Source organism: Molothrus aeneus, chromosome 2 (genome assembly GCF_037042795.1).
Source record: "Molothrus aeneus isolate 106 chromosome 2, BPBGC_Maene_1.0, whole genome shotgun sequence".
Classification (NCBI taxonomy): domain Eukaryota; kingdom Metazoa; phylum Chordata; class Aves; order Passeriformes; family Icteridae; genus Molothrus; species Molothrus aeneus.
In genome coordinates this window covers 32,316,096-32,340,169 of record NC_089647.1, presented here as the reverse complement: position 1 = coordinate 32,340,169, position 24,074 = coordinate 32,316,096, and the positions used below count along the sequence as shown (strand labels likewise).

At 36.0% G+C, this 24,074-nt stretch overlaps 1 protein-coding gene and 1 long non-coding RNA gene across 2 annotated transcripts in view; both read left to right on the top strand.

Moving 5' to 3' along the window:
- The window catches only part of LOC136569890 (uncharacterized), a 341,210-nt gene that overhangs the window by 137,667 nt on the left and 179,469 nt on the right, over positions 1-24,074 (top strand). The gene's annotated exons all lie outside the window — the stretch shown is intronic.
- Positions 5,377-6,342, top strand: LOC136569879 (taste receptor type 2 member 40-like). The gene has a single exon (XM_066570237.1). The coding sequence runs from the start codon at positions 5,377-5,379 to the stop codon at positions 6,340-6,342; it is 966 nt and encodes a 321-aa protein (XP_066426334.1).

The window sequence follows — 24,074 nt, the reverse complement described above, 5'->3', positions numbered from 1 at the left end:
CTAAGCACAAATTTTAAGTGCTGAGTCTAATGCAAGGATCACTGCGTGAAATTTCACTGTAGTCTCTGACAACTTTGTGAACAGGAAAATCCAGTGGTGTGGAAAGGCATGCACTAACCATAAAATGTACTGGATATGGAAAATAAGAGGCCTTTACTTGCAGTTATGGTTTGGGAAAAGAGAAACCAGAAGCAGCTGTTTAACCTTTCAAAGGACATATGAAAAACAATTCCTATTTCAACAACAAGAGTTGTTTAAGCTAAAGAGATAAAACTTCCCTTGAGGAGGGGAAAGAAGAAAGGAAAATTTCCTGAATCCATAGAGAAGCTGGACCAGTTGAGAATACTGTCAAACAGAAACTCACTAATTGTTCAATAATTTTTCAACTTTTAGTGTGCAGTTTTAACATTTTCATTAATAGGGTAAACCAAATTCACAGTCTTTCTTTAATCTTGTTTGATTTGTAGAGAAATCCAGCTCAGTAAAGCACACCATTCCTTTGGACATATTGACTCCCTTAATATTAGCAAGAAACAACATGATCAGAGGAGGTCTACAAACCTTTCACACTTTGTCTGGTATAAACCATAAACTCATCTTTACAAATACCGTCTTGAATTAATGAACATTTATATTAATCTCCTTTTGACCGTGTCAAGGAGCAACTGATAACCCTCACTAGACTGTACCTATTGCCTGCTCCTTGCTTTTGGGGTGTGTGTTCATTCTTACCTCTCTAAAATTAAAGTTGCATCTTCCTTTTCATGTGTTTTATATGATTTTATCTTCTTGACCCCTTGCATGAATTTCAGAGGATTCTTTCCATTACTTGAGCCTGTTGGGGTTTCCATTTTGACAGTCATTTCTAAAAGAAACAATAAATAATTTTGTGGTATTGAAATTAACAGTACATTATCTCCAGTACAATAATGACAGCAGCATGACAACTTGCAAATTAATGGTAAAATAGATTATCACCCTTTCACACTCATTTTTGAGATATTTTGCAACATTACTTCTTTGTACAATATAAAGTCTGGGATGTGTTAAACAGCAGCATAATTTATTGCTGTTTTCACAGACAGGATATTATATTGAGGCTTACAAGCCTTCTATACCTTGTCAAACATGTGAAGAACACTTGATAAACCATTTTAAAAAGTGTTGAAGATGCAATCAGCCATTTTAGTAGAACCAAAAATGCTGATTCTGGCCATGTTTGTTAAACACAAATGTTAATGGCTCACCTATAGAATTTTTGCAAGTTTTCTCTTGTAGGCTAGTTTGTGCATCTTTTACAAGACATATTCTCCCATGTTTTGTTTTATTCAATTATTTTAGTGGAAGAATCTTAATAGTAGTTGTACTTCACTGTCTTGTGCTGGTGTTCAGAGGTTTCCATCAGAGATGGACTTTACGATACAATAAAGGCTGTGTGCAATTTACGACAGGTTGTAAAAAGCTTATTTGCTAAGGAGCTCATGATGTAGAGATGAACAAATGTCATGAGGCTCTTGTAGCCTCTTACACCACCAGAATTTAATTAACTATGGTTGTCTGGAAAGCAGTGTCCTTCCTCCAACACAAAATAAACAATAACAAATTATTCTCATGCCCTTGTCTCTTTTCATCAGGAAATGGAATTTTTATGATCAATGTAATGTTCATTCTTGGTTTCTTGAATTGTTTAGTGAATCTTGTAATTCAGTTTTTGTAGAATTACACACTAGTCATCAGCAAATGGTCAACACTTGCTGAATGAAGTCATAATATCATTAGGATCTACGTAAAAATTTGAAATTCTTTGATTTTTCTCTCTGGATATAATCTCAAAATGAAATTCCAGGATTACATCTGGGTATTCTTTTGCCTTTAGATAGGAGACAGAAGGAAGACTATAGGATCCCATCATTGAGTTATCATGGAATTATAGAATTATTTGCATTGAGAGAGACTTTAAAGACAACCTAGTTCCAACCCCCACTTCCATGGGCAGGGACATTTTCCAGCAGATCAGGTTGATGAAAGCTCTATCCAGCCTGACAATGAGTAGTGGCAACAAATTTAAGAGACCAAAAATCCAGTTGTATTGGACATGTTGTAATTTCTTCTATCCTCAAAGAAGCCATAGAAAATTACTTTTCACTAAAAATTGTGAAGCTGTGACCATAGTTGGATGATTCATTAGCAACATTTCCAAGGCATGCATTTTTCTGAACAATATCAGAAATAAATTTCAGTATTGTATTCACACAATTCTTGCTCACAGTAAAATACCAAAATATTTACCAGATACCACTAACTGGTGCATTGTGGATCTTGTATGAGCTGAACAGGCTCACAAGATTTGAGCTTCACAAGATTTGAAAACTGCTTGTTCTGCTGCAAAAATTTCTCTACTATTTCAACAATTAAAACCCTTATATGGATTGTGTGAAGCATATTTATTACTGTTGTTAATTGAAATGCATGAATCAAAGGAGGAAAGGTGCTATCTGAGATCTGAACCTGACTTCTCTGGGTCTTTGTTCTCATAAAGTGAGATTTATGTTTCAAGGGAAATTGTTGTATAAATTCAGACACTTTTCTCTAGCATTTATAATTTGCTCATGCTAACATTGTACTGTGATTATTTTCAAGAAATTATGGTCTGCTTTACTTTGTGACTCAATTGCTTTTACTAATTCACTCAAGTGCCCTCTCAGAGGATAAGTTCAAGGAAGTCTGATATATTTTAGGATCCCTTGTGTCTCCTCTGCCAGATAAATCTGGCCTGACCATGATGATTAACTCTGTGGCCCAAAAGGAGGTCTGCTAATGAGCATAAATGTGGCAACCCTATCTGTGAGGTCAGGAAAGATCAGGAAGGGGAATGAACACTTTCAAGGATCTGCATACCAGGGAATGAGAAGATGATCATTTCCAATCTGGACCAGCGTCATGTGTGGTCAAGCAGTGACACACACAAACTTGTATTTTGGTGCCTGCCTGTGTGTGTCACCAGCATCCATGAGTGAACTCATACTCTGGAGAACACTTGGAGATCATTGCAGTTTATTGTGGAGCTCCTGAGTTACTGAGGCACAAAGCAAGACAAAATTTAGAAGCCATTCCTGAGAGCAGAGCACATTAGACTGAGGTCCCTGACCGAGCACTGAGGAACAGGCTTTTTCCTTTACCTGAGTTGAGGATTAAATACCACTGGGGTGCACAGGTTGAGTGGCAGCTACTTTCTGAAGGAGCTGGTGGGAGTTCACCATGGTGGAATGTTCATTTGTAGGAATGTTACTTTGTTCTCAGTAAATTGTTCCCACTTTGGGCCTCATATACAGGAAAATCAAATAAGCGGGTAAAGCTCAGATATGGTTGTCTTTCAAATTTTAGTTTTTGATACAAAGATAGAACAGAATTTTGTAACTGTTGGAACCTCTGGGAATTTGCTTCAGTCATGCACTTTTCTAGAATGTATTTTCTGGTTTAGGTTCTCCCACTTCATAATTCCAGTGCTGTTTTTTCATAAGTACGTAAAAATAAAGTGTTACTTTCATGTTCCCTTGAGTAACTTAAAAACTACATTTTTGAAGTAACTGACTAGTATAGTTATGTAACGCACATTCTGTATACAGGAAGCTGTAGGCATGTAGCTTTGAAATACACAGTAGTCATTGAGTTAGGCTTTGTGATCCTTAGTAAGTTGTGTCTGCTCCACTCTTGAATATTTCTGGTAAAGAATGTTAAAAAAAGTAAACATAAGAATGTTTTTTAGTTTAAATTAGTTTGTTTGTTTGTTTGTTTTATTCTTTGAGGCTTTTTAAATCTGAAACTTATACACAATGTCTTGTAATCATGTCTCAATTATTTTTTTACAATCTGCAGTGTTGTGATGACAAAAGTATGCTCATTTTTTAGAGAAAAAAGCTCCTAGTTTTTGAGATTACAAGGACCTAAAATGAAATCTAAGTGTAATGAAACTTTGATTGACAATAACAAAAACTATCAAGATTTTAAATCTAGCTTTTAATTTTAATAAGTTAATGAATAACTATTAACTTATTGTCTTAGGAATTCAACAAAAACTTGAACCATGAAAGTATTAATAGGAAGTAAATCCAATTGACAATTCTTACCATGTCCAGATTAGAAGCTCAGTCTATCTTTTACTTTGAAAGATTTTACTCTGTTGAGAAATGGACTCCAGAAATAATCAACTTTCCCACAAAATCAGTAAATATTTTACTGCCAAATAAACTTTCAGAATTTTTCCAGAGGCGTAAAGATGTCAGCTGCTTCTCACCCTGTTGTCACACTCATCATTGTACTTAATAGTTCTCTATTTCAAGAAATAAAATATCAACAATATAAATTTTCCAGTATTGTATTCATAACTTGGATTGATGAGTCTGGAATTGAGAAGATGAGGACACATTGTTCTCTAAACCAGACATATTTGTTTATAAATAAGGACCAATGCAGGATGCAGATCGGTGAGGCCCAGCACTGTTCTGGACTGTGCTCATTACAGCATCAGACAAAGATATGGATGAAGATGGGTGACACATTTTCAGTCTATAAAGCAGAACAGGTCTAAATTCAGTATCAAACTGTGGCATGCTGGTGAGATAGAAGCTGAGACAGTGAAACAGCTGCAGAGAGTTGGATTTTTAACAGAGTTCTGCTAGGTGGACTGCTCTACTTGACTAACCTGTCCTCGGCACATCGGCTACTGTCACCTTTTGATCCCATATATGTGACTACATATAAGAAGTGGGCAGCTAAATGCAGCAATAATCCTTGGATGAAGACAGCCTTGTTGTCTGGAGTGCTCCTCTAGAATAGGGTTGGAGGCTGTATAATTTTCTCCTTGTTGAAGTGGTTGCAACTAATTGGCATAGTTATAATTTATAACCCTTCACTGCAGCCTGAAAGATACTTGTAACAATGTAAGACATCTTTGCTGCGATGTACTGGTGCCTCTGTTGGGTTTCATGCTGCAACCCCCTCCACACAGTCAGGTACTGCTGTAACCAGAGAGCCACTGAGCTTTCTGTCACTCTAGACAAGAATATAAACAATTGGACACAAGATGGCTTGCTTAATGCAGCTGGCTATCTCACACCCCTAAGGAAAAGCATAGGCAAATCTTATGTATGTAAAGGTTTAGAGTTAATTATGAAATCTTTCTCATTTGCACATTCAGGAAGAACATCGATAATTTCTCACTATCATTTCCAGATCCACTATCATTTCCAGATGTAATTTTGTTCCTAGATATAAGGTGAGCTGTCAGGAGCTGGGACTAGCCAGATACTATCAGAACTGCTCAACTTCCTGCACAGCTACACAGGCTAATCAGGCAGAAGTGATCAAAGCAGCAAGATGTTGCCACCACTTCTTATTGTTTCAATAAGCATTGTAGCTGTTGAAGTTGTTGTTGGATTTATTGGAAATGGATTTATTACAACTGTTAATACAATTAATTGGATCAAAAGCAAAAAAACATCTTCTGCTGATATGATCCTGATATTTCTGAGCACATCAAGATTTATCTTGCAGGTGACAGTCCTGATGCACATCCACAGTCTCTACTTTGCTGATGTGTTTAAGTTGGCTTCAGTGTACAAGGACTTTGGTGCTGTGTGGATGTTTGTAAACCATAGCAGCTTGTGGTTCAGTACCTGGCTCTATGTACTGTACTGTGTAAAAATAATCAATACCACTCACTGGCTGCTGCTGCAAATCAAGTGCAGAATAGCTGGGATGGTCCCATGGCTTCTTTTTGGATCGCTGGTGATCTCCTCTATGACTTCTCTTCCTTTACTATGGATTACACCCAGCACTTACCTATGCAGCTCAACAGGGAACTGCAGAGAAAACAGCACAGCTCATGTCATGGACTGGGATAGTTCATCTCTCTACTTGCTGGTTCTTTACTTTGTAGGTTGCTTTTTCCCTCTAGTACTCTCCGTGGTGACCTCAGCTCTGTTAATTACTTCTCTGTGGAAACACAGAAAGACAATGCAATGTTATGCAGATACTTTCACGGATACTATGATAGACGTTCACCTAAATGCTATTAAATCCATTATTTCTTTCTTAATCCTGTATCTTTCCAGTTTTGTAGCTCAAATTCTGTTGATACTCTCGACATCTCAAAGTAAAGATGTGGTGAAAGTTGCAGTATCCTTAGTTGTAGCTGGGGCATATCCTTCCATGCACTCAATTATCCTGATCATAGTCAATTCAAAACTGAAATTGGCGTTTAGGAACCTTTGCCTGCATTTTAAGTGTCATTTGGAAGATAAGCCTCCAAGCCCCAGGCTTGAGAGAAACACTCTCCAGTAAGATATATGAAATCAATTATTTTACTGTCTAAAACAATATGATTTATCAATCATATTGTTTTACTGTCTTTTTTCTTAAATGGTAACTTTCATCCTCCAGAGATTTCTGTGACTAGTCCTCCTTAACATTTCAGTGCATCTGAAATAAAGGGAATTTTTGCCTTACTTGTGCACCAATCCAGATTCTTCCTTTCTGCTCAATATAGAGTGAGAATAAAAATGTACTGAATGGAAACAATGTACTTAAGTAAGAAATCAGTTTTAGGTTGCTTTGTGATTTCAGATTAAACTTTCAGTCTTAAACTTTCAGTCATAAACTTTCAGTTTAAGACTGAAAGTTTTATGACCTGTTTGAGTTGAAGAAAATGGGGACTAAGACAAGAATGTACAGAGCTCACAAGTATCAGCTCTCAGGTAAAGGATTTTTTTTACCTGAGAAGGTTGAAATTTGACTAAAAACATGTTGTACAAGTTGGTGGTGCTACATGGAAAAAGATCGTGCTTTTAGACTGGAAAAGCTGGAAAAGCTAACTGGATTATAACCTGAGGGAAAATTAAGATTTGGAAGGACACAGCCATTTAATATAATCAAATTGCATTCTGAATGAGGTTTATTTGTGTTAGGATTCCAGTATGCCTGTAACAATGTTAAATACCTATTTATAAATTGATACTTTTGTTTGAAATATATGTTATGTTTATTTGTTTGGTTTTCTTGAAAGTGGATTACCAAGATAATGATTACAATGTAAGGTGATGTAGGTACATAGAGCTACCTGTAGAAAATCTTGCTCTTGTTGACTTGACCATTCTGATCATAGATTTGCCTTTATTGTCATGGTTTGCTATTGCTTTGAGCAATATTGCTATGAGTTGTTTCTAAGGCTGTTTTCTTTTAAAATTTTATGTTACTATGAAGTTTCACATGAAGTTGGTGAAATATATTTAGCAAGTCCGCTCGTGTTTTATCAAATAATGTGTTTGATAAATCTGTTCTAAAGTTCTCAGCTTATAAATTACTGTGGTGAGAGTTTCAATCCCACCTATAAAATTAATGAGCAGAATGACACACTTATTCTTGGAGCGTTCTCAGTTTTTGAAACATCAGAGCAATAAGTTTATAAAATTCTTTGAAAAAAAAATTACTGTTTAACATTATTAGATAAAGAGTGAATATAATGGTTTTAATTGGTACCTTAAAAATTTTTGAAAATTATCTATGTGTTAATAGGATACATAGGAGGATGTCTGTGTCATATGAAACAATATGATTATTAGCATGTGTAAACCACAGGTTCAGACTGCAGAGCATAAGGGAGAGTCATTAATCTCACAAACACAGCATTTGGAGGCACAGTACGTTGTACTGTAAAACTAAAGCTTCTTTAATGTCCACTGTGGTGGACTGCTGTAGTGCTGAATCAAGAGAGACACAGAAGTCCCTCGGGGGAAGCAGGTAGGAACCATAATGCTCATGTCAGAGCAGCACTCTGCTCTGCTCTGCTCTACAGCTGCAAGCCCTGCCAACATGCACCAAGGTTAGAGCAGCTACACAGCGACAGCTCTTCCAGCTGGCAACACTGTGGAAAGAAAGTGTTCTGTAAGAAATGAGTTTGTCTGAGACTGTTTTATTGCGGGGTGATTGGTAGGGGTATTTGGCTTTCTGAAGCTGATAATTTCCCCAGTGAGCTCATTTCTCTTCAGGTATTTCCAATCCCGTTTCTAAAGACAGTCTGAAGTAAAGGGATCAGAGCCAAAGATGATAATAACAGCCCTTGCTCAGCTTCTTCACCTTCAAGAGAGGGAGATCTGAGGCAGGCACAATCATTAATAATATCCTCCAGTGCTTCCAGGGGAAGAGGAGGACAAAGCTCAAGGACTTGACGTCTTTATGTTGTATTGATGAAAGTTTTGTTACACACAGCATAGAGTGAGATAGATGGGTACATAAATTAGAATTTTAAATGACTGGATTGGTAAATAAATTATTAGTTTTGTCCTTTTCCATTCCATTCTTCCCTCAAGCTTCAATTTATTTTCATGACTTCTTCCACAGTATATACGGATTTTCCATTTGTTTTTTGATCTTACCCTGCTCTTTGGATTTCATCTTACCCCATCCTAAAATAATCTTCTGTATTCTCTTCGGATCTAGCCTGCTCTTTCAGGTACATTTTTAAAAAGCTTACTCATTATTATGTTACAAAAAAAAATCATTCACAAAATTACAGTAGACTTGTTTCTATATGTAGTTTATTTCAGAATGCAGATCAATAAACCCAATTAATACTTTGTCAATTATTATTTGTGCCCCCAAAACTCATAAGAAGAGCGTCATTGAGATTTCATTGTCTAAGAAGTGTTTATATGATGATTGAAAATAAGACTGAGCTCACCAGTCTTATTTTCTCCTTCCATTTCTCCTGGAACTTTTCAAGTTACATGAAGTAGGAATAACATGAATAGGAGAATACTGTCTGCAGTTTCTATAAGGCCAGAAATTGTGGCAGCTCCAAGATCATTGTGAGTATGAAGAAAATTAGTGATTAGTGCAGTTTTTCATACCCACTGCATGAAAAACCAAACCTTGTCTTCATTGTCTTCTCCAATTTTTTTTTTTTTTAGTGCCACTGTTCTTTCTTTTTCTGGGTCAGAATTCATCACAATTTTGTGTCCAGAAAAGCCAGTATTTGGCTGGGCAGAAATTGATTGCAATCTTAGTAGCATGTTCATGAAGCTGGTAAGTTTCTCACTATCAGTCTCAGTATGAGAATCAGAAAGATTCTCATGAATCCACAGACATTCTGAGTTTCAATTGATGAAACTTGCTTTGTCATGTCTTTCCTTTTGCCTGCATTATTCAGAGGCTCTACCTGACCAAATCAGTAGCGGGGTGCTGGATATGAACTCTGCTATCCCTAACATACTGCCTCTCCTCTGCTAGCCATGCACTCATCCTTTCCTCTCTGCTAGGTACACAAGCCAGCACTGCCAGCTCCATGGATCCCAGAACAGATGTTCTTATAAATGCCACTAAAACTCCAATCTTCACTTTTGCTGGTTTTCTAGCGGTAATCAGGAAGCTTTTCACCTTCTTTGCATCTGACAGCACAATGGTGCTAATTTATTCTGAATAATTTTGGGTAATATGAAAAGTAAAATAAGTGTCAATGGAAATGCCACACTGTACCTATCTTTTCTTGAAATATGAGTTCCCACCTTTAGGCAAGGTCTGGAGAAAAGTTTTCCTTCCTGTAAGAGTTATAATAGGATTATAACCTGGGATTATTTTTATCCCTATTTATTTATTGTCTTCCCTATCATAATACTCAGCCTTCATTTCATTAATATCACAAGGACAGTTTCTCTAATGTTACAAAACACTTCTGAAGGCTAATCCCCCTTCCCCTCAATATTTCTTATCCTGTTTGTTCCTCATTTGAGGACATCTGGGTGGGAGGTCATTGAAGCTTAGTTAGATGTATAAAAAATGTTTTATATAAATCTTCATAGAGACATGGGTTTTAAGGCTTATTTTAAAAAAATCTTTATAAATTAATGTGAAAATGGCTTTAAATACTTATGTTAAATATATGAATTAGGCTCATGTTACTATCACTTCTAAGATTTATTAATTTCAAATTACCATTTCTCTCTCCTAATATCTAGGTTTTTGCAAGGAACCAAACTTTACATTGGCCAAAGTAGTCATAAAAGATATCAATTGCATCAGAGAAGAGCATAGGCCCTCTTGGAACCAGAGTTTCTGATGCTCATAAGCTTTTCAGTGGTCAGAGGGTTTTTCATTCCTAAGCTTTTCTTGTCTCTGCATTGAGATATATCCTTCTTGAGTATTCAGCCTCTCTGTGTATGAAAGGACAGGGATATTTTATCATCAGAAATCAGAGTAGTAGTATGGGTGGTGGCTATAGTGGGATTTAACTGGGCTTTTGAGAGGAGAGGAAAGCGAGGAGAAGTCTCACAGATCCATGAGATTTACTTTGGCTGGTCTCTTTTCCCAGTACAGGTAAACAAACTGGTGAACAAACTGGGGCAGCTATGCAGCCTTCAGAAGCTGCTATTGCTGAACTGGGATCCACGCACTGAATGCTCCACTACAAAACAGTTCTTTTCCTGCCACAGGAAAAGCAGAGGCAAAGTGCTAAACAGGAATAATGACTTGACGTCATCATCTCTTTATTGCTTCTTGGGGGAAAGGGGTGAAATTAAACCCTCTCTGGCCTTTAGGCACTCAAATGTGATATTGTGATGAGATTAAGATGTATGATATAATTCCTAAATTTTAAAAATGATTGGTACATAATTATATTCTATTTTTAATCTTTTTCCACCCCCTTCCCCAGTGTAATATTTGAATTTCATTTTTTCTCATTTTGTATCTTTTCTTTTTCCCCTCTCCTTTGAATACTTCTTTTTCTTTTCGTTTTTAGGAAAAAATTAATTATACATTTATCACTCATATGTCTTGACACTTCCCCTAAAAATCTCCACTATTTTTGCTGCTATTGCTGCTGTTATTGAAAATATATACCAATGAAATCAAGATGGGTTCATTTACATATTTACTTTATTATAATAAACACACATTTCAATGCACATTATTGGTTTTGGCAGACTTATACTTCTTCTTTTGTGATAACATTGCAAATAAAATCTCTCCCTTTCCTTGTGAAGGCATTTAAAAAACATAAAAAAAACCCCAACAAACAAAACCAAAACTGCTGAGACCCTGAGATATGTGAACCTTCCCTTTCAAATACCACTTTAGTCAGTTCTGCTTTGTTGTCCTTTCTCTGCCATTTGCTTTCTCTCACTCCAGTGTGGATCCCTTTTTCTTTTACAGACTGTTATTTTCATTCTCATTTTTCCCTGTGTCCTTTAAGGTCATTCTTAAAGTCTTTACTTTTCTCTTCCTCTGTTTAGTTTTAATCGCCACCCTTCAATTCCTCAAACACTTGTTCCTTTCTATGTTTACACTGTTTGTTTCCCTTCCAGAGTAGAGATGACCATCCAAATATTTTCATTGCCTAGGACTGAGATAAGAAGGAAAAAGAAATAGAATGTAGCTGCACGTATGCAAACAGCAAAGTGGAAAACACGGAGTTCAAATACTGCATGTGTAAATTCTACGTTCACAACTAAACTTATTTTAAATGCATCCTGAGAAACTTGCTCACTCTCTTAAAGAAGAAAACAGAAGTCTGCCTGTTGGAATTAATTCTCACCAACAGAACAGAAGATAATCAGCTTTTTTTTCCAGAGGAACTTCTCAATCTCCTCCAATAAAGACTTATTACAGGAACTATGAATAGGTATTCGTTGAGCTCATTTGATAAATCATAGGAAACACAGCATGAGCTTTATACAGGTGTTCAACCAACCGAGGTTCAGACCCTTAACATAGCATGTGGGTATAATTTGAGTTTCAATGGTCACAGATATAATGTTTCTCTTGCTTGAGGTACCCATAGCTTTCTTTAGGAATCTGAAGCAGAGTTATTGCACATGTAGAGAAATATATCTGCCCCTGTTGAATAAGTATCTATCTCTCAGCTAAATTCAGCACAAAAGGGGAAAAGACATAATATAAAAACTTTGTCATTCTTAAGTCATGTTTAGACTACAGCAGCAGCCAGTTTCCTTTTTCATTGCTTTTTTACAACTGGGTGAACTTGTGCATTTTTTCATGCCATGGCTCTACTCAGGCAGGAAAAGGGAGAAAATTTCTCAGAAATATCCCCTGGAAAAGGTTATTCTGAGATATAAAATCTCTTGCCTTCAATTCCCTGATGCTGTGAAAAGCTAAAATCTTAGGTCCCCTGTCTTTTGGCTCTTACAAAGCCAGTCTGCTATTATTTCAAAAGTCAGCTCCAAAGCACATTCTGTCAAAAGAGGGTTTGGCTTTTGGAAAGTGAATGACAACTCAAATTTTGTATTAAGTTTGAAACTGGCTGAACACATATATAAAAGCTCTTGATATATGCAGGCATTGGACCAAGGGACTGGGAAGAAGGACAAGGTTCATTAACTATCTGTGATGAATCAACCCAAACTTCTCCTTCCCAGCCCCTTGGCCTGCTGCATCTCATCAACATGGACATGACTTGATTTGCCTTACCTAACCTAACCTGGGAAAGGTTAAAATCTCAGGCTGGCCTTGTGGAAGCTTTCAGAAATCCCTTGCTTTTCTTGCTGACTGTAGAAACAACCTGTATACATTACCAAGTTAAGGAATGAGATGCTTAACAGTCTTTGAGTAACATTCTCTTTGAACCTCTTCACCTATATGAATATCTCAAGTTCCAAACTGCTGTTTTGACCAAAACTGGGAACTTTTGGATGATTCTCAGATCACCCTTCAGAGCACTGGTGGTCTCTTATGTTATCTCTTCTCACTATACTTTGGCTTATTTTAGATTTTCCTTTCGTACTTCACTAATGAATCCTCTGACAGACATCAGGGCGATAGATGCTGAGGCTGTTTCGGGTCTCCGTATCATTCCACTGGACACCATTGGGATATACTTACTTGTCATCATTCCATTTGAATGTAATCAGTTAATTATCTCTGTCCTCAAACTTATCAGAAGGAGGAGATAGAAATCTCACAACTCTGGCAGCTCCAGGACACCTAGGCATGTAAATATTATCCAGTTTCTGTCTTTCTCCCTTTTCCTTCTATGTTTCTAATGTTTTTTATTTGTTATTCAACTGGTGCAGCTAAATCACCAAGACTTCCTGCACTGTCTTTGGGGATAACTGCTTCTTCTACTCAGTTTATAACACATTTAAAACAAAACATTGATTCGATGTTGCATATCCTCCTCTAAATCATTATAACACATAAAATTCCTTCCTTATTTTAAGGGGCAAGTTCTAAAAAAACTTGATACAAAGTAATGCAAACAAAAAAGTAGGAAAATCCCTGGAACTGATCAAGTTCTTATATACCCATATTTTGAGGAGAAGGGCAGTGACGCAAAGTACAAAAAATTTAAAATTTGTGAATATACAGTATATTTTCCTCATTTATTTCAGAAGCAGAGATAAATACAATTATATATTTTAGTTTCATGGTGAGCTCCTTTGTATCCTTTCATCTTTCAGTTGAGTAGGCTGTTGAGTTTTCATGAGTCAAATTGTTAAATCTCATATTGAAATACTAAGAATCAAACATTTCACTCAAGACACTTTTTCCTATAGGAGCTTTGTGTAGGGTTTTTTTTGTATTATAGCCTATTATTTAAAAGTTGGCCGCAAAAGCAGTACAGTTATCTATAAGCCAGCTGTCATGATTTCTTCAGAAAATCACTTTTTGCATTGAACTGATGTTGTGATCATATACTTTGCTGTCATGTGGCTTGATAAGTGATTGCTTGCTGTGAAGAGCCCACAAACTTCTAGTACTTGAGCTTCTTACCATATATATTTACATGAGGTTGCAAGCATTGTACTTTCATAGCACTGATTGAACAATCTTCAAACAAATACATTATTCAACAAACATTTCTATGGAATAACTTCTTTCTAGACTGAATTTAAAAGAAATTAATCTGGCTCTGATCTTTACAAAGTTTAGTAGGTTCTATGAAAAAGCACTGTAAGGAGGGCAAGAGGGACTCATATCTAAGGTGCATCTCAGTTTAGTTCTATTATCTATGTGGCTTTCAATGATACATAAATCATCTCTATGCTTCATTGCCCTGCAGGAAGAAAAAGGTTTTTATTTGCCACTCTAAATTTGTTTGAAATAATACATAGGATTTGCTGTAAACATGCAGAATATTTTATTTCCTATTTTTATTTTGTTTGCCTATATTTCATACAACCTGATTTATTCCAGGCTGTGTGCTTCAGCCCATGCCTGAAGTGATGTTGCTATATAAACAATTGATTTTCTTGCCTTTCAACAGAGTCCCCAAAGAGCCTTCAGTGAGAATCTTATTTTGAGTATTTTCTACATAAATCAAACAGCTTAAAAAAAAAACCTGAATAAACCTTACATTATCTATATAAACCCTATACTGTATAGCAGCTATATATCTCAGGCTCAATGTGCTGTATATTTTCATTTGTCAAATTTTTGATAGAAACTTACACAAGAAAATTGAAATTTTAAAACAAATATGTGAAAAGCCTGTGATGTCTCCCTTCTATCCTGCCTTTTCCATATGAGAAATTTTGGATGTCCTAAGACAGGACAACTGAGAAAAGAAAGTAGTAAACAGGTGGAATGATGGTACCTAAGACTTGTAGTGGTACTTTCCTGCTCCCCATTGTTCTCTGATTACTTCTGTTGGGCTCTGACGATGTCCAGCTTTTTGTGGAATTATACTTGGGTGAAAGCACCAGGGAGAGGAAAGGTTAAAAAATGCAGTTGACTGTCTAAACTTCAGGAAAATTTCACTAGAATATTTCTGTAGGAGACTGATAGAGTGAAGTAACTCAGGCTAAGAATGTTATCAAAAAGAAAGTCAATAAGTCCCGCACAGGGAAAAGTTCTCTGGTATGAGAAGGCTCTTTAAATTGAGCTTATTGAGAAGCTCAATAAGGTGCAGTGCCTGAGAGGTGAAGAAAAACAAAATTAGACTAGGAACAAGGTCCTCCATACCCCCTGGAGCAAAGTGCAATAAATTGTGATAGATTAACTACTATCAGAGCTCTTTTAAGCTAAGGTATAGTCCAACATGAGGTTTTACTTTTGATAAAAATTGTTCTTTAGTGAAATTCTGCTCCAAGTGATGTGCAGAGGAACAGAGTAATTTGTCTTTATAGCCTCGTGCACTGATGGAAACTCCACTCACCATTCCAGCTCCTAGTCTCTGAGAAACAAGTTCTTGTTCTCCAGGGTGAAGATAACATACAGAGTCACAAGACTAGTTAGCAATGCACACAAGAAATTTCTTTCCTGGTGAGAAACATCCATTCCTTTTATACTCTGGTATAACTTTTTGTTGTTTTTCAGTCAGCAGAGGTATGGGCAGTTTTGCCCTAATGGGGTTTCACTGGGTAAGAAAATGACTGTGATGTCAATAGATTTGTGGAGATTAAAGTACACAACAAACTTATTTCTTTCCATCTGAATTCCTTTTTTACTTTTTGGGGTCCAAATTCTCTAGTAATTCTGGAACAAATCCAGCAAGATTATATCAGTTACTGCTCAAAAATTGTTATTACTGAAAGAGAAGTTGAGACTTTCCTCAAGATAGAGACTTTTTGCCAGCAAACAGAGGGTAAAATTTTTGTGAGCTAGCAAAAAAAATGTTGGTATTTAGCAGAGTCCAGAAGAGAAGCACTGTACTAGGGATACATAATATCTGATGAGGCTTATTCCTGTAAGGTAAATGAGAATCCTCCATATTGTTAATATTGTGGAATTACTCATAATTAAAACTTATGAAGTCATCTGCAAGCAAAGTCTGTTAACAAACTTAAGTGTGAATACAAAAAGCAAGACAGAATTTTGGAGAACAAAAGGTTCATGAAAACATGAGCAGCCTAAAGCCACAGTGGAAAAATAGGGATACTAATTCAAAGATACTGTTGAGAAAAAAACAAAATCAAATTAAATAAACCAGACAGAAAGGTACTTGAGCTCCCCATGGAACTCCTGAACTCCTCTTGTCTATCAAGTTAAAAAAAAAAAGATAAAACTCCCAAGAATCTTTCAAACAAAAAATCTAATCTCTATAATCTCTACAAGAAATTTAGTGGTTTGGTTTTGGTTTTTTCCCCCTCATTAAATTCAATTATCATACATTCAAATACAGGAGGAAAAAGAAAGATATGATATGAAAAATCTCTGACCAAGCCCAGCTTTATTAATAATTTAGATTTCCTATTTCCTACACCTGTTTTGATTTTAGATAACAGCTTTGTTTTCCTTGTTGCACAGATAAGCCAGGTCACTGAGGTTCAGAGTCTTTAGCCACCACCAAAAACTCACGTTATTGTCAAGGGGCTGATTCACTTAACAGACTAGAACTTGTAACCTCTTAAACTCAAATTTAATCCAGTAAATTATGGCTGCTCTTCCTGTACATCAGATTCACTAGGCAAAACTACTGCTTATCTTCAGAAACTACTTGAATCAGTGTACTATGTCCTAATACTATTTTCCAGGTCCTCCAAGGACAAAAACCAAAGAAGTATCTCTGTCATTTAGGGTTTATTATAAAAACCTATTCCTGATCTGTATTTTTCCTGCTTTCAGTTCAGTGTAAATGGAGCAAGACACATATATAACAGACAGGTTATGTCTACAAAAATTCAGAGTCTCTCAGCAGCATCATGAGCAAACTGTCATAGTTCATTTTGAGATCCTGGGATCAAGGCATCACATGTATTTGTGTATTATCCGCCAAGTTAATTCCTTCATTCCCAAACATTGAGAGACAAATTTAAATAATACCTGTGTAGAGAAACCCTGCCCTCCAAGGTTTAAACATGTGCTTTTAGTATCATTCACATGATTTAAGGTTTGCAGCTCTGCCCTCAATGGAGATTGGTGCCAGGGGTTTAGTGGTTGTGCCTATCATTTGAAAAGGTGGCAAATAATTCTCCAAGAAGAACAATGAGTCAGGATAGAATCTTGGTGTGCCTTTGTCACAGACTTCTCATGTTTCCATGGGCTGTGTACAATTCTCTTTGATGGTTACCTCTATTTTTTTCTGGTAACCTCTGGCTACTGGATGGTAAATTACAGTCCAGTTCTATACTGGCAGGAGAAAAACTTAAAAATCTTTCTCCTAGTTTATTTTTCTGTCTGTAAAAAAGGGAATCATAGTATTACTATAATTTGAACGGAGTCCTCAGTATAGAGCCAGATTCTGCCAAGATAGAAAACATCTACTCTCAGATTAATATTTTCTAGATATGCTCAGGCCTATCAAACCCATGCAGTGTTGCTGCTCCTGCTTGATTTGTTTGGAAAATGAAGCTGAAGCACATTGTGCTGGGATTACGCCATCTGCACCCACAGCTGTACAGCAGCACTGGGCTATTAAAGGTGAAGGAACAGAAAAGCAGGAAGTGGTGGGTAAAGTACAGAAATATACAGTTCTCTATAAAACAAAAAACACTTACAAAAGTATCAGATTCTTTATTTTTCATGGTGCATACCTGATAGCTTTTTAAATATTATTATTATTTTATTGCTGTATTTGTTATGTGGCTTTCACCTAGATTTGACCATTACTGTTCCTTTTCCATTTTTTGTACAATGCGAAAAAACTCCATAATAGAGGTATTTATTACCTGTCATATTCAACACAGGAAAACAATTTGACACAAGTCCTGACATTGGGAAAATGTTATTTTTGCCATGAACTTTAGAGATTAAGATGTTCCTCTTCATTGTATGACTGTTACCAACAGAGCCATAGTTTCATTTTTAAAACCATTATTTTTTCACTTGGGAGCATATCATACATGTTCAGTTTGTATCACTAATATTCTTTGCAAACAGCTCTATGCAAACTGCTGAGGCTGTGACAAATCACAGCAGCCAACAGTCTATCAACAACCTTTAGCCAAACTCTATGCCATAATGGCTGATAGCACTCTGAATCAGAAATTAAACATAAAGACAAATCCTTGAAGGATGACTAGTGATAGAATTATTCAGTAAATACTGTAATAGATTTATATTTTGGTAACTAATTAATAAAACAAGCAATGAAGTAATATTGTCAGCACCTAAAGAGCTGTACCTCCATGAGAACATTTCTCATATGTAAGTGAAAAACTTTCATAACTGCAAAGAGTTTCGTTCAGAGTTATGGAGGATGAAGAAATATGCTGGTATAGTTATGAGTTACTAATTAAATAAATAAAATAGCATAGCATCTGTAAAATAAAAGTGTATCTACTCAGAGGCAAGTAAGAAAGCTGAATGCATTTTTGAGGTTGCTTGTGCATCATGCAAATGAAGGAGATTTTACTGTTCCCAGAATGGGTAAATTTTCAAGTCAGCTCTATCTCTAGGATTCACTACTTTCATGTTCAGAGTACACTGGATTTTGTTTCTCTGGACAAGGAGGAAGATACTTGGGGTACCTGAGTACCATGGTCAATTATTTTCCTGTCCTTGTCATAGATTTTTGTCAGCTCATACAGAAAATAGGAACACAAAAATATATTTTCCTATGTAATTTCTTACCGCTACCTTCTTTCTTTGGCTTTCAAGTCAGAAAAGCATGTTCTGCTGAATAACATTTAATAGGTGGGGTTATCTATTTTTAACTGTAGAGCAGAGCTTTTCATACTGACTGCACTGAAAAAGGAAGAGAAAGGTCACAGATGTCATTTTGTGGTGAAAAGATGCAGAAGCTTATTGTAAGAGATGTCTAGCATGCATTACTTTTCTTATCCTGTTTTATTTTTCTAATTCAATATGAAAGCTACTTACATGATAATTCTCTGAAATTGCGTTATTCAACTGAGCCACTATCATGGCAATAATAACAAAATAGAAAAGACTTTGAAGTCTATTATAAGTCTGCCTTGACCCAATTAAAAGCCATGCAGCTCAGTCCTGAGGATAGTCCAAAAAATCACACACCTCATTGTTCATCATAGGTCATGTCAAGGTCTTGAACTAATATTTTGCTGCAGAGCATTATGAGACAACAATGAAAAAATTGCTTTGGAGGTTCAGTACCTAATGCTGTAATTAAAAATTATATTTCTTTTTTTCACCCACTCTATGGGTCAAAAGAAGCACTCTACTCTTTTTTACTCCTTAGGAAACAACATCAACTAAAAGCCTTTCAGTAACGTTATCTATTCACCTGATCTATAAAACATTATTAGATGTAATTTCTATTTTCTGTTTGTTTTAAAAGTGACATATTTCACACTTATACATGTTAGATATAATCACCATGTTTTAAACTCTAAAAGCATGTGATCTATTGAATGAATTGATTAAATCCAATGTGATCATAACAAGGCAAACCTTTAAACTCCGAGAGTAACCAAATTCCACTGGCTGCAATTTCCTTCTTGCTAATTGTTGTAGCTGTTGGGGCGGGGGGGGGGGTGCTTTTAGTTTACTTGTTTTTTATAGAGAGTAAAAGTTACTGTGCCTCATTTGTCCAGGAGCAGCAATTCCACCTGTCAGTGAAGAGTCAGGATGTTTCATAGCCATGTGTTGTAGCCACAATCTTTTTAATCTCATCATTATGACCAAAGAGAAAGCTTATCTCAAAGCAACTGATAACAGCCTTTCCTAGTTATTTGCATATATCCTTCAGAACAAGATATTCACAATAACAGCCAAGCCCTGCTGAAGTGTGGCATAACCAGGAAAGGAATTGAGACAAAGCAAAAGGAAGTTATTGACATAGTTTTAAATCTAATAGTAGAAAATTTAGCAATCTTAGAGGACCTGTATGTGGAGATTCCACATAGTCTGTCCTACAGTAGAGGAGCACTGCAGATTTACAGCCTTCACGCTGTTGCTAAGTATGTCTAATGTTACAACATGTAACATCCTCTTATCCTCTTATCTTGTTCCCCTTCCTCCTTCCTACTCCTCTCCTTCCTCAGAGTATGAAAAAAATATAGAGAAATTAAAATATCTTTATAACTTCACCAAAATTTGGTAGTTTGTGCTTTAATCCTGTTGGCTCTCTTATAAATGGAAAAGAAATTGACTTCAGAGCACAGAAATTGGTGTAGCCATCATTTTGGGATCTCTCAGGAGACACTCACAGGCAGTCTTTTTTCCTCTCAATGTGTCGGAGACATCTACAATTTATTCACAGGATGGACAGGGAGGAAGTGCTTCCCTCTACCCTTTTAGTTTTAAGAGGTTATAATTTAGAAAAAGAGGTCTGATGAGAAATTAATTAGTCAGGGTCTTATTCCTCACCAGTTCAGTCTTGGACAATGCACCATATAAGCTAAATGAGTTCCATTTTATACTTGCTAGATTTATTTTTACTTCTAATACTGTGATTGGAAGTCTGATCTAAAATCACAGTTTTCCAATGTTTACACTATCTGATTTTCAACCTATACTTTTTTATATTTGTTCTTACATCAGTTTCTAATCTCACATAACTCATCTAACTCTCTGTCGTTTATCCCATTGGTATAACTACAAAGAAGAAATATAGCTCCATTTTGCCTCTTCTTTGCCAAACAAAAGCAATCTCTTCTAGCAATATTCCAGAGGCTTCCCAATCCTGGCCTAACCTATTTCTCTCTTTTTAGACTTTTCAGTGAAAAGTATTTTTGGATAAATAAAATACTAATAGAACAAATTGCAAGTTTGGAGTCTGCTTAAATCCATAAAAGAAGACAATGAAAAATTTCCATTGTTGTCCATGGCCTTGGGGTTAGCCCTTTGTTTTCTATGTGGTAGTCACAGGCTTTCAGTTCAAAGTGAGAGAATGGCAATCTCCAACTGCTCTCCTAATGCCTCCTCCCTGACCATCAGTACATCCCATATACATATATCCATGTCTATACTTATCTATGCTTGCTTGGGTTGGGTGGCAGATCTCATCTAAACCCAGAGCCTAGCTAGACTGGGTTATTCAGTAGACTCCACCAGAAGGCTCAGATACAATAATTCTTCATTTTGATGCATGGGTTTGTGGTGAATTCTCAGAGCAGTTGTGATGACATCTATTCCTTTTGAGATGAACTAATTCCTTATAAAGCTGTCTGTAAATGCTCTTTCTGTGTTTGAAGTGCAAACCTGACAGGTTCTGACAGCCTGTCAGCCTCTTGTGTACAACTCCACTGGAGCCTGCTTTACTTCCGTATATTGTCACCAGTTCATTCATTATTTCTGAAATGTTAACATTGACTTCTAGCTGACTGACTTGAGGAGGCAATAATCAAGCTAAGCAAACTGAGGGTGACGACATAGCCCACCTGTTACTATACAACATTTATATAACAAAGTTTGAAAGTTTTTTTGTGTAGTTTTTCTGTTAGATCATCCAGACTGTCACAAGTATCTCAGTATATCAGTAGTACAAAATATTAAATATTGGTGTTAGACAATAATACCAGCACAAATGAGATAATTTACATGGAGGTTTTAACACATTGTCATTATGTTATTCACCATAACATAACAGTGAGACCTGTTTTACTTTTAAATTCTTTGAACAAAATAAAAATACTGTTATTCTAGATGAATAAAGAGTCATAACTATAATATCTCAAAAAAACCCCAAACAAACCAAAGTAACAAAACCAAACCCAAGAAAACAAACCTTCCAGTTTTAGCTATGTACACTTTTATGCCTCTCTGACTTTGATAATACAATGTTTTGCAATGCCTCCTTTTTTTCTTAAAAATGTAATCCATCACATTTTTTATAATCAATTACAAAACTTATGCAAAAGGGGTGTCAGATTAAGCCTGGTAAAAATAATGGTGTTTTTCATATATTGAAAAACCAGGTGATTATGGATCTGTGAAACATTGAGGTCTCTGGGGTTGGACAAAACCTGTTCAAAGGGCTTGGGATTGTAGATTTAAACATAAGTGGATACAACCCACTGGAGTTCCAAACATGCCTAAGACTGTTCTTGTGTCTGCAGTTGTGGACTGATCTGTGAAGATCTTCAGTAGGACTGCTTACTTGCTACAACCAACTTCCAGAAATTGCTTAAAATATGACTCAAGAAAGGCTAAAGTGTGGAATTCCTTCATACAATGTTGTAAAGCTGTAACAATACAGAATACAGGTATTAAGTCATGTTCACTTATTCCTGTTGAGAGATAATTAGGTCTTGTGTACTCTTTTACTTGTGTACAAACACATTTTATCTTTCCCTCTTGTCCTCTGTCATTTGCTGCACTGATTTAGCAATGCAAAAGTGATTCAAAGCACCTGGGCATTTATTAATGCTGGGTAAATAAAAATTTAAGCCCTTTTTTAAATGTGCTTTTCAACCTTGTTCACTGTCATTATGCTTGTTTTCAGATGAAAATGTTTTTATTGGCAAGAAGATCTGCAGAAAACTCAAGCTCAGTAAATAACAATGGGAACAAGTCTTCCCAAGAGAATTAACTCTGCGAGTTCTGCCCCGACCGTACTAGAAATTTAATGTACATATCTACATAATACATTTTGCTGAGGGACTGTGAACTTTTTTTTCAAGAGGAACATGAGGTTGTGACAGTCACAGTTCTCTGAGGAATGCTTTGAGTGTCCAAGTTCTGGTGTGTCTCTTCCATATGCATCTATTATCCTGCTGAAAGGTATTACCTCTCACTGCAAACCTCACCCGGCAGGCATAATGTGGTTTGAGTTCTGACCTTGAGAAAGACTTGCTGCTTCTCTGTTGCCACAGGAGTAGTTATCAAAATACATAGTAAGAATAACAATAGTGGCCATCAGATACTATGGTAATGTTGAAGTATTCGCATTCATACAGAAGAATAAATTGTAAAAACAAGAAAGTCTGAAGAAGTCCTAAGAGACAATATATAAACTAACAAACAAATAATTGAGTGCATTGACCATCTGCAAAAGTTTAGAAGGATTTCGTCTCTATGACATGGGCAGCATGACATAATTCTACCTTGAACAGAAAGCCCAAGAGTTTACCAAAGACTAGGCCATAAAAATGCCTGAATTACCCACAGACTTATAAAAATTAGTTGCCAGAAGTAATGTAGGATTGTCAAAATTCCTTTCATGTGATTGATGGTATCCGTTATGTCAAATACAATAAACCAGCTTCATATTAAACTGCTATGGTTTAAACTAACGGAACCTTGTTATTCTCATACTTCAGCACCTCTGAATATTACCAGCACTAGGTCACTGAAGAGCAGTTTGGTAAGAAAAGGTGACCTGAAGATATTTCCCAGGAAAATTTACCCTGTAAAAAAATCTATATAAATTAGAGTCAGTATAAATTATCATAGCCAGTTATTAATATATATTGAAAAACAACTTAGGAGGTGAAATTTATCTGGCATCATTATCTTATCCATTGAATTATATCTAGTAGAGAAGAAAGAACATAAACTGAAACCATTTGAGTGAAGCATTTACAGATACTTAATGTAATTGAGCACAATTCTGAATTCTTCTGAACAGTTAACTATTATTTGAAGTGTTGGAAGAGAATGACATGGCAAGGAAGTTGAGTCAAATCACCTAAAAGATATATTTATGTTTTAGTAAAGTGGACAAAAGGCAGTGTTTTCAGGGTATAATTCAACTTTCACTCTATCCAATTAAGTGATATTTAAAATATCTCTGCATCTATAAGAGTAGAGGAAATTAATCTTGCAACAATTCTAAATATCTTCCTTCCCTTGCCCATGAATTCTGCCAAGTTACCTGAGTTAAAGGTCAGATCAGATGTGGAAAATCTTGCTGACAAGCACAAGTCTAAGTGATACAATGCTCTGCAAGGTCCCAAACACATAAAATCCTCAGGATTTGAGGCTGGCTTTGGTTTACTTTTTTAATAAAGATGAAGTTAATTTTGAAGATAAAGAGGGGTAGCATGATATATAATCTATCATTTATTTTAAGATTTTATATAAACTCTCTGTAAGAGATTTACTTTCTTTCCCCTCTTCTTTTTTCTTCCTTCTGTAAATTCTGCAGACCAGTAGGAGAATTTTGTTTTGACAGCTTATCTAGTCTCAGCAAATGCAGTTTAATTTACTAATTCATTTGCATAGTTTCACCTTCGCCTATCAAATTTAAAGCCTGTAAATTT

Coding starts and splice junctions, on each gene's coding strand:
- LOC136569879 (XM_066570237.1), top strand. CDS start 5,377: ATGTTGCCACCACTTCTTATTGTTTCAATAAGCATTGTAGCTGTTGAA.